Here is an 11,137-nt window from a genome sequence, read left to right on the forward strand (position 1 = left end):
GTTTTTCCTCATTTCCTTTTATTTCTTTTGGGTTTGCTGCGATGGCCCTGTGTTTGCTGAATGAGTACTTTTTGTATGCAACTATGAAATGCATTTTATGCTTTTTTGTTATTGTTTCCATTTTCGTTCGTAGTCCCTCTATCTCTTTCCACTTTTTATTTTTCTATTCGTTGTGATACCGAAAAACAATTACAATTTATAATCAAAGCTTTTTATCAACAAAAAAATATACGGGAAAAGTTAGGTGAAAATTTTGCCTCCTAAAACAATTTAGACCCACAAGACACAAAAAAAAAAAAAAAACGAAAAAATCAAAGTAAAAACTACAGCAGAAAAGCAAGAAAAAACACGAAAAATGAGCTGCAATTATGCTGATGGTTTATCGCCCTATGAAAATAAAGGAGTTTTGGGTATAGCGGAAAAATTCGATGCGGAAGCGGAAGTTGAGGAAAAAGTCGCCAAATTGGTAGAACTCCTGCAGTCGGCCAAACATGTTGTAGTGCATACTGGTGCTGGCATTAGCACAACAGCAGGCATACCCGATTTTAGGTAAGCACCAGTAAACCGCCTTTTTATTGTTAGGACCATCCTACATATTATTGTCTATTTATTTATTAAGAGGTCCCAAAGGTGTCTGGACTTTGGAGGAGAAAGGTGAAAAACCTAATTTAAATATTTCCTTTAATGATGCTGTACCCACCATCACCCACATGGCTTTGCGTAGCCTCATAGCCAAGGGTTACGTCCAGTATATTGTCTCACAAAATATCGATGGTTTGCACTTGAAGTCCGGCTTGCCAAGACGTTGTCTGTCGGAATTGCATGGTAATATTTTTATTGAACAGTGTAATAAATGTCGGCGTCAATTTGTACGTTCGTCGGCTTCAGAGACAGTGGGCCAAAAGTTATGCGGTGGTCCCTGTCGTCGTGAATGTCGTGGTGGCATGCTTTTGGATAATGTTTTAGATTGGGAACATGATTTGCCCGAAAGGGATTTAGATTTGGCTTTAATGCATTCCACGTAAGTACAAATACATTTTCTGTCATATCTATCAATCTATTTAATTTTTATTCAAAGTTTGGCCGATTTGAATATTACCTTGGGAACTACTTTGCAAATCATTCCAAGTGGCAATATACCGCTCAAAAATAAAAAGCATGGTGGAAAATTGGTTATTTGCAATTTGCAACCAACTAAACATGTGAGTTTAACAAAAAATATATAAAATTGTTTCTAAAAAAAAGCTATTCCTCTCTTAAAGGACAAAAAAGCCGATCTAGTAATCAACACCTATGTCGATGATATCCTAACAAAAGTATGCAAACGTTTAGGTATAGAAGTACCGCCGTATGATCCCTTAGAAGACCCCACCAAAACACCCAACGATCATAATCAAGAATGGACTATACAGCCACAACATGTTAAAGAGGTGGAAAAGCAATATAATGCCAAATTAAAAGCTGCTGCAGCTCAGCGTAAAGCTGGTAAAAATCCCTTTAATTTCTTTACCAAAAAGGAACCGACTATAACTAAAAAGAAACGCAAGACCGAGGAAGAAAGTGAGATAAAAATTGAATTGAAAAAGGAAATTAAAACAGAAAAGAAAACCACTAAAGTTGCCGCAGTAGCTCGGAATAAAACAACGGCCACCTCAACTAGTGCAACTACTGACGAAGAGGATGCTGCCTCAAGTCCATAAATCTATTTGCAATATATATTGTTTAATTAGTTTTCTTTTTTTTCTCTCTTTTTTTTATTTCAGTAAAAAATTGTTTTTTTTTTTAAGAAAATTTTGTAAAAAACTTTGCAGTAGTTGATATGAACGAAATAATAAGTATTTTTTTTTCGTTTTGTTTTTTTTTTAATAATTAAAAAGTTATTTAGTGTTATTTAGACACTAGTGTAAAATTAAATCCAAATTTAAACATATTTACATAAAAAAAAATATAAAATAATTTTTAAAAAATTTATATAAAAAATACAAGAATTTTTTGTCTTATTCTTATACACAATTTTACCTTTTACATTATACAAAGCAATTAATTATAAATTTAAAAAAAATAATACATATTGAAATGATGAATTTGAAAAAAAAAATATTGTATGTATGTAATACAAGCATCTAAATGTAATTTTTAATTCTTATCAATAAAGAAATATTAATAAAAATTAAAAAAAAGTAATTTTTTTTTCGAGTATGTTCTGTAAATTAGAGCTAGAATTAAATAAGTTCAAGTTCAGTTCTAGTACAGTTCCAGTTCAGTTCTAGTTCATTTCTACTTCAGTTCTAGTTCAGTTCTAGTTTAGCTCTAGTTTAGTTCTGTTTCAGTTCTAATTCAGTTCTAGTATAGTTCTGGTTTAGTTCTAGTTTTGTTCTACTTTAGTTCTATTTCAATTCTAGTTCATTTCTAGTTCAATTCTAGTTCAGTTCTAGTTCAGTTCTAGTTTAGTTCTAGTTAATTTTTAGTTCAGGTCTAATTCAGTTTTAGTTTAGTTCTAATTCAGTATAGCTCTGGGCCCAAATTACGTCATACGATATCGATCGAAATCTCCATTTAGATTCTATTGAGATTTCGATCGAAATCGTATGCAGTAATTTGGGACCTGGTTTAGTTCCATTTTTGTTCTAGTATAGTTCTAGTTCAGTTCTATTTAATTTCTAGTTCAGTTCTAGTACATTTCTAGTTCATTTCCATTTTAATTATAGTTCAGTTCTAGTTTAGTTTAGTTCAGTTCTAATTTAGTTCTAGTTCAGATCTAGTTTATTTATAGTTCATTTCTACTTCAGTTCTAGTTCAGTTTTAGTTCGGTTCTAGTTCAGTTCTAGTTCATTTCTACTTCAATTTTAATTCAGTTCTAGTTTATTTCTACTTCAGTTCTATTTTAGTTCAGTTCTAGTTCAGTTCTAGTTCAGTTCAAGTTCAGTTCAAGTTCAGTTCAAGTTCAGTTCAAGTTCAGTTCAAGTTCAGTTCAAGTTCAGTTCAAGTTCAGTTCAAGTTCAGTTCAAGTTCAGTTCAAGTTCAGTTCAAGTTCAGTTCAAGTTCAGTTCAAGTTCAAGTTCAGTTCAAGTTCAGTTCAAGTTCATTTCAAGTTCAGTTCAAGTTCAGTTCAAGTTCAGTTCAACTTCAGTTCAAGTCCAGTTCAAGTTCAGTTCTAGTTCATTTTTAATTCAGTTCTAGTTCAGTTCTAGTATTGTTCTGGTTTAGTTCTAGTGTTTTAGTTTAGTTCTGGTGCAGTTCTAGTTCATTTCTACTTCAGTTCTAATTTAGTTTAGTTTTAGTACTATTTTAGTTCAGTTCTAGTTTAGTTCAGTTCTAGTTTAGTTTAGTTTAGTTTAGTTTAGTTCAGTTCAAGTTCAGTTCAATTTCAGTTCAATTTCAGTTCAAGTTCAGTTCAAGTTCAATTCAAGTTCAGTTCAAGTTCAGTTCATGTTCAGTTCAAGTTTAGTTCAAGTTCAGTTCAAGTTCAGATCTAGTTTAGTTATAGTTCATTTCTACTTCAGTTCTTGTTCAGTTTTAGTTCGGTTCTAGTTCAGTTCTAGTTCAGTTTTAGTTCAGTTTTAATTCAGTTCTAGTATTGTTTTAGTTTCGTTCTAGTTCAGTTCTAGTTCATTTCTACTTCAGTTCTAGTTTAGTTTTAGTTCTATTTAAGTTCAGTTCTAGTTTAGTTCAGTTCTAGTTCAGATCAGTTCAAGTTCAGTTCAAGTTCAGTTCAAGTTCAGTTCAAGTTCAGTTCAAGTTCAGTTCAAGTTCAGTTCAAGTTCAGTTTAAGTTCAGTTCTAGTTCAGTTCAAGTTCAGTTTAAGTTCAGTTCTAGTTTAGTTCTAGTTTAGTTCGAGTTCAGTTTTAGTTCAGTTCTAGTTCAGTTCTATTTCAGTTCTAGTTCAGTTCTATTTCAGTTCTAGCTCTGTTCAAGTTCAGCTCAAACTCAGTTTTAGTTTGGTTCAAGTTTTAGTGCAGTTCTAGTCAATCGGCAGAAAAAAACTCACATTTTTTTATTTAATAATTTATTTTTATTGAATATTTTATTCGTTTCTCAAATTAAAAAAGAAAACATTGCTTTTCATATTGTTTTTTTTTTTTTTATATATATAAATTTTATATAGACAAGGCTTACTTTTCTTTAAATTAATAATAACACGCTTATTTTTTAATGTTTTTTTTTTTCTTTCTTCTAAATTCTATAAGATTTATGCATTTGTATTTTATTTAATAGAAATTTAACACACTACTATGGTATGATATTTTTGTTATAAATTATGAATTATATTATTAATTAATTACTGTTAAAGTTTATCAACATTTTGTTTGACATGTTTTAATTATAATAATTGAGTTTGTATTTTTAATTAGAGTTTTGTTTATAGAAATTATGTGTAACTAAATTACTTTTTATAAATGTAAATGTCTTTCACTCTAAGGCTACTAAAGATTTGTTTAATTAATTGTTTTTTTGAGATATATTTTTATATTTTTTTTTTAATATTTTATATTTCTCTGTTTTTTATTATAGATATTTATTTGTATATATAAATTATTATGTTTTCTAGTGTAAAAACTTAATAATTATTTAAAATGTTTGTTTGTTTGTTTTTTATGTATATGTATAAATAAAAATGATTGATTTTTGTTGTTGTTAGAGTTCACTTAATTTTAAAAAGTATTTTAAGGTTAAGTTTAAACTTTTGTTTCAAAAGATTTGGGGATTTTTTTTTTCACTAAAATTACATTTGTTTAAATAAATCTTGTTTTGTTTTAATAACACAACGTAATAATTTTTAACACATTTAGAGAATATTTATTTACAATTTAAAGGGTTAAAATTTTATTTAAGTATTTCTTATTTTTTATTTTGTTATTAACAAATTTTGGTGTTTTTTTCTAATTTATTTTTATTATTTTACGTTTTGTTTATTTTGATAAAATAGCCTTTAGTTTTTCTTTATTTTTTTGATTATTTTGGACACTTTATTATAAAATTTATCTTTAGTTCAAATTTTTATTTTGTTTATATTATAAATACATTAAATTTTATAAATACCATAAAAATTATTGAAGATTAAGGGTTTTTAAGATAGAAAACAAATTTTAAACAAGGAACTGGAATGCAAATATTGCAAAATTTAAAAGAACTGTCAGGCTGTCTGATTCAGTTTGTCGTTAAGAATTTTTTTTCGAAATTTCTTTAAAATCACACAAATTTTCAAATAAATTTGCCATTTTTATCCAAAATTTCTGAATCAGTCGCTTAATGTTGGTCTCGGTAGAGAATTGTGCGTTTGTTTAATCTGTAGCTCGATTCATAAATGAAAATATTCGATTTCGTATTTGAAATACATTAAGTTTTCGAAAGTTTTCGTTCGTTTTGAATCGTGTTAAAGAAACCCGCTTTCAAATATATGAAATCAAATTACAAAATCTGTGTGTATTTAAAAGAAATTTGGTACTTTTTTTAAGATTAAAAAAAAGTACTTTACTATTTTCGAGTCGAATTACCTCAATCGCGATCGAATATATAAAAGATAATTACGATAAAATTTCACTCGTTCATGTATTTGGTAATTCATTAGGACATTTCCAAAACAATGTTGCAACGATCAGAAATTGCTAATTTTAAGGCCGAAAAAAGTACTAAATTGAAAAGAAAACTTTTTACTTTTGGTACTTTTATAGGCAATCGTACTTTTTTAGAATAAAAGTACTTGTTTTGTTTGTGAGCTTTAAAAATCCAAGGAAAAACTAAAAAATTCTTAACAATTTGTTGAGCCGATTGAAATCGAACATTTGATCGAATGTGACCTTTGACCGCGAACTTTTTTATCACCGAAATAATTGTATTAACTTAATATAGTTGCATATTTTCAGTTCGTTAAATGGCTGACTTTTTACACGACTATTTCTAGTTACACTTTCGGGTTACGCGCCATAAAAACGTGCAAATTGAACGTTCAGAACGATAAAATTTCGAATTTTTTTCAATTTCACTGCATTTCTTCAAAACTCTTCTGTGAGACTTTAAAAAAGTTTTGCGAGAACACAACTTTATTTCAAAGTTTCGGCATTCGACTAAATTTTACCCGAATATGAACTAAAGCTCAATACAATACATTTGCAAGAGTAGCAAATATGCTAAGTTTATATTAAGATGTTTCAAACTTTATTTCCAATTGCAAAGTTTGCCAGACTAATTTACTATGAAAATAGTAAATAACTATAGTAATTTTACAATAAGCTTGAAAAAAAATAGTCTCTATTTGCAAATTTAGTATTTTTTGCTAAAGTCTTGCAAACTGTAGTATTATCTACTAGATTTAATGAGAATGATAGTTATACAAGAGTAGTAAATTCCGCTATAGTTACAAGGGTAGCAAATTGTTTTTATTTCTTCGGGATTTGTTTACTATATTTTGTTTCAAAGTTAACTTTCACTTTAGTTATGAAAAAAAAAAAAAAAACAACAACTAAAAACCATAGCAGGTTTGCTACTCTAGCAAATAAGCTATATATTTCTTAGGGTCTTGCAAACTGTGGCATTTTTGGCTAGAATTGTTATGATTACAACGTTTACAAGTGTTTTATGCTGTGGAAAATAAAATTCGTTTGTGTAGAAAGATATTGCATGTTTGCTACCCTTGCAAATAGGCTACAAAAGGCTTTTAGACTCCAAAGAATACCACCTTTAACAGCCTTGTAAATTGAGCAAAATTTCTACCGATTGCCAGATTTTAAAGAGAAGTTTCTGATAAAAGATTTCACTATGGTATTTCAGAAACAGAAGACAAATAATATTGCTGAAAACACTAAGACCAAGTTAGAGTATTCGAGATCGTTTAAAAATGTTTACAATTTTAAAGAAATTTTTAAAATTTCTTCAAAATATACTTTTTACAGCGTTTTTTTTTTCAAAATTAATTAGTGTTAAATGTATTCTTTTAAATTTTGTAGATTTTGTTTATTAATTTCTCAGGAAATTTGTATTTATTATTTTAAAAACTACACAAAGGAAAAAAATCTTAAAAATATGAAAACAACAAAGAAAAAATTGCATAAAATTATATGTAAAATATGTATATTATAGGAAGGAAAAGAGAGAGAGAGAGACCTTAAAAACAATTTTTTACACAAAGATAATTTTTGCAAAAAAAAAAGAAAATTAAAAGTAAGAAAAACCTAATTTTTATATACAAAATTTTTTTTTTGAAAAAATAAAGAAAAAATGGCATATAAAACAAAATGTACAATAAAGTTTTTTTTTTTAAGTTTAAGCCTAATAAAAAATTTCTTTTAAAGAAAAAATAATAATATGGCAACTCTGCCTGAGTAGACGTATTTTTTGACAGCTAGTCTTTTTTATTTTCTTAAAATACAATTTAATTGTGCTTTTTGCTTTAATAAATTTTAAATTACGCTTGGTTTAACTGTATTAAAGTTTAAATACATTAAATAATAAAAATCTAAATATATAATAATAAAGATATCCGTAAAACATCTTTAAAGTTGCTGCTGCTGCTGTGTTGTTGTGTTGCTTTTATTATTTTTTCATTTGTACACAACATATGTATGTATGTACGTACATTGTACATGAACATTGCAAACACAACATAATTTTGCTGCCATTTTATGTACACAAATATTTTTTGTTTTCAACAAGATGCCTTCAACCAGAACCTATAAATGTGGTACTTGTTCACTTATCATTAATAAAACACAAACAAGTGTCCTTTGCAAGTCCTGCAATGTATGGTACCATGCCAAGTGTGTCAATATAAGTGAAGACACACTTAAAAGGCTTATGGAGGTAAAGTCCATTGTTTATCTTTGCGACAACTGTAGCTCCAATAATACATCTGGTTTGCAAGAAATGGAAAAGAGATTGCGTGATGAAATTGTTGGTATCGATAAGAAAATTGACAGCTACATGCAACGTAAAGAAGATGACTTGAACAGCCTTAAAAGAGCTTTTACTGAGGCCATAAATGAGTTCAAATCTGAGATGTCCTCTTATCGAAAGGAACTGCAGTCAGACATTATAAACTGTAGTAAGCTTATTAAACAAGTGGATGCATCCACAAGCTCCAAAATTTCTGCTCTTGAAGAAGAGAATAATGTGCTGCATAAACGTTTAAATCGCGCTGATGTTGTTGTTGTTGGGTTGCCTGGTGGTCTGGATGATTTGGTTGCTACTGCCATCAAAATTTGTTCCCATTATAATATTAACGTTACCCGTGGTGATATAAATTACGTTTGTTATATGCATAATCGTAAAGCGTTGTTAGTGAAGTTTAATAGCGTGCATTTGAGGGATTGTGTGATGAAGGAATACTACAAAACGCGTACGCTGAAAGTGTGTGATGTAATGGGTGGTGAGATTGATCGTCGGGTGTATCTCAATGACCATCATTCTCCTGCTGCTGCCAAACTTAATATGATATGTCGTCGACTGCTTCGCCTTAAAGTTATTACTAAATATAAAATTCTAAATGCTGATAAAGTTAAGGCAAAATTAACACTTTCTGATAATGATGAGGTAATTTATAATATTAAAGAATGTGCTGAGCTGCTAAATTCCAATGTGGATCATTAATTTATACATTAATTTATTTCTTTCACTGATGCTTATAAGCATACATATTTTTTTTTTTTTTTTTTTCATTTTTACACTTTGTTATTATTATAATTGTTATTATTGTCTTCTTGAAGTAATAATTTTGAAACTTTTGTATAAAATACCAATATTTTAAACATCTCTTTAGTGCTATTTTTTTTTTTAATTTATCAAGTAAATTTCATTTTTGTAAAACGCTTTCTCCAGTGTTATACAACGGTATTTTTCCATGCTACATGAAAACAAAAATGTCAAAAGATTTCTTCCATAATTATATACGCCATCTTTTTTTTATTATTTTCTCTTCTTTGCGAAGGAAAATTTAAATATTATTAAATGAAAGGATTATGTTCGTATTCTGCAATTGGAATAATGATAATTATAACAATTAATTACTTATAATTGAAATTAATATGAATTGCCAGTTTTAATTATTTGGAAAACCTAATTGTTAAAGTTAATTTGCATAATTGTTACATTTGTTATATAATATTTTTTTGATCTCATACCTATTTACTTTAGACTAGCTGTCAGCCAATGTAAATGTAAATATATTTGAATAATGTTTAGTATTTTAATATTGTTAAATTTTTATCACTTTTTACTTAATTTTATTTGTTTTCCCCACGTAATGTTTGCTTCTTATTTTGATGTTTTCTGATGATAATATTGGTCCATTGATTAATAGTGGTACTCACCTGAAGAATATCTTACAACCTCATTTAAATCAATTTAAAGTTGCACATTTGAACTGCCAAAGCATTAGACCCTCAACTTATACATCAAAATTTGATGAATTTAAATATCTTTTGAATGGATCATTTTTAGATGTGTTTGCAATTTCAGAAACTTGGCTTAAACCGCAGATTTCAACACGCTCAGTCAATGTACAGGGCTATAACTTTTGCCGAAATGATCGTCATGGTTCAAGAGGTGGTGGTGTTGGCATTTATGTGTCTAAATCATTGAAATTTAAGATTGTATTTAAAACAACTCTACCTGGAGTTTGTGAGTCATTGTTTTTAGAAATTTATTTTAACAACTTGAAGATTCTGTTTGGTGTGGTTTATCTGCCTTACGGTGACATTGATACCTTCGAATCTGAACATTTTCAGCTTCTTTCCACTTACTCCAACGTGATTATTGTTGGTGATTTTAATTATAATTTATTTGACACCTCGAAGTCAGTAATTTTTCGTTCCCTATGTTCAGGTTTGGGGCTCAGTATAATACATAATTGCAAACCAACCCACTTTGATATCTCTCATCGCTCTACATCTCTAATTGATTATATGTTGATTACTGATAGTTTGGAATTGCGATATTCGGATCAATATCAATACCCTGCATTATCCCATCATGCTGTAATATGTGCCTGTTTTGGTTTTAATATAAGTCATGTAAATGAATATATTGAATACCTTAATTATAATGGAATTGATTGGGATGGTGTTATAAGGTTTTTGTCTGATTTTGATACATCTGTAATTTATGCTTCCAGTGATGTGGACTTAATATGCTCTAGTTTATGCTCTCTTTTTCAATCATTATTGCTTTTTGTGCCTGTAGTTAAAAAAAAAATCAAATTTGATAATGATGTTTGGATGACGTCCAATAAAGTTGTTTTAGCAAAATCTTTAAGAGACTTGGCTTTTCTAGCATACAGGAAAAATAAAACTGCTCTGAATTGGAAGATATTTTGCAAACATCGCAATAAAGCAAAAAGAGTTATTCGTGTTGAAAAAAGGCGATATTTTTCGAAATTATTTAGTAATCTTGATGGACCGGGTATATGGAGAGTGCTTAGGAATGTTGGGTGTCTTGGTGATGATGATCAGTCTTCTAATTTGGATGTTAATGTTATTAATGATTATTTTGTAAACTATGGAGTAGATGATACAAGTTTTTCTATAGAGAATATTCAATTTCCGGATAGTGGGGTGTCATTTCGATGTGTTGATGAATCTGAAGTTTTAATTGCTTTAAATAAAGTGCGATCAAATTCTACTGGGACTGATGGCGTTTCTATTCGGTTCATTAAATTAATATTTCCTTATGTATCTGATTTATTGATTCACTTATTCAACTCCATTTTGTTGACTTCTAAGTTCCCAGCTGGTTGGAAGACGGCTCGTGTCGTTCCGATTCCCAAATCGAAAGTTATCACTGGACCTGAAGATCTTAGACCTATTTCTATACTTCCTGCACTTTCAAAAGTAATGGAACATCTTATTAAGGAACAAATTTTGAGTTTTACAACAATAGAATTCTATCACTCCCAATATGCTTTTCGTCAGGGTTACAATACCACTTCTCTCCTTCTTGATCTAACTGATTCTATCAGAGAAAATATTAATAATGACCATTTTAGCGTACTTGTTTCATTAGACTTGTCGAAGGCTTTTAATTCTATTAATTTTCGGAGGATGATTGACAAACTTAGACTTGAATTTGGATTTTCTATGACGGCTTGTAAACTTATTTTATCCTATCTTCAAGGTAGATCCCAGTATGTAAGACTTAATGGTGTTGA

General features: G+C 28.9%; 1 protein-coding gene across 1 annotated transcript; it reads left to right on the forward strand.

The window, feature by feature from the left end:
* Window positions 1-143: 143 nt before the first annotated feature.
* LOC119613100 (NAD-dependent protein deacetylase Sirt6) lies at window positions 144-2,171 on the forward strand. Its single transcript, XM_037969040.1, has 4 exons — window positions 144-549; window positions 620-1,021; window positions 1,079-1,202; window positions 1,263-2,171. The coding sequence occupies exons 1-4, from the start codon at window positions 356-358 to the stop codon at window positions 1,698-1,700; spliced, it is 1,158 nt and encodes a 385-aa protein (XP_037824968.1). The 5' UTR covers window positions 144-355; the 3' UTR covers window positions 1,701-2,171.
* The last annotated feature ends 8,966 nt before the right edge of the window (window positions 2,172-11,137 follow it).

This window comes from Lucilia sericata, unplaced genomic scaffold (genome assembly GCF_015586225.1).
Source record: "Lucilia sericata isolate MDLA Ls3-8-SP2 unplaced genomic scaffold, ASM1558622v1 Contig001973F_arrow, whole genome shotgun sequence".
Classification (NCBI taxonomy): Eukaryota; Metazoa; Arthropoda; class Insecta; order Diptera; family Calliphoridae; genus Lucilia; species Lucilia sericata.

What these genes read in the sequence shown, in the direction of transcription:
- LOC119613100 (XM_037969040.1), top strand. Translation starts at nt 356, where the DNA reads ATGAGCTGCAATTATGCTGATGGTTTATCGCCCTATGAAAATAAAGGA. An exon ending in GCAGGCATACCCGATTTTAG is followed by an intron (nt 550 to 619) that starts GTAAGCACCAGT and finishes TTATTTATTAAG; the next exon opens with AGGTCCCAAAGGTGTCTGGA. An exon ending in TTGGCTTTAATGCATTCCAC is followed by an intron (nt 1,022 to 1,078) that starts GTAAGTACAAAT and finishes TTTTATTCAAAG; the next exon opens with TTTGGCCGATTTGAATATTA.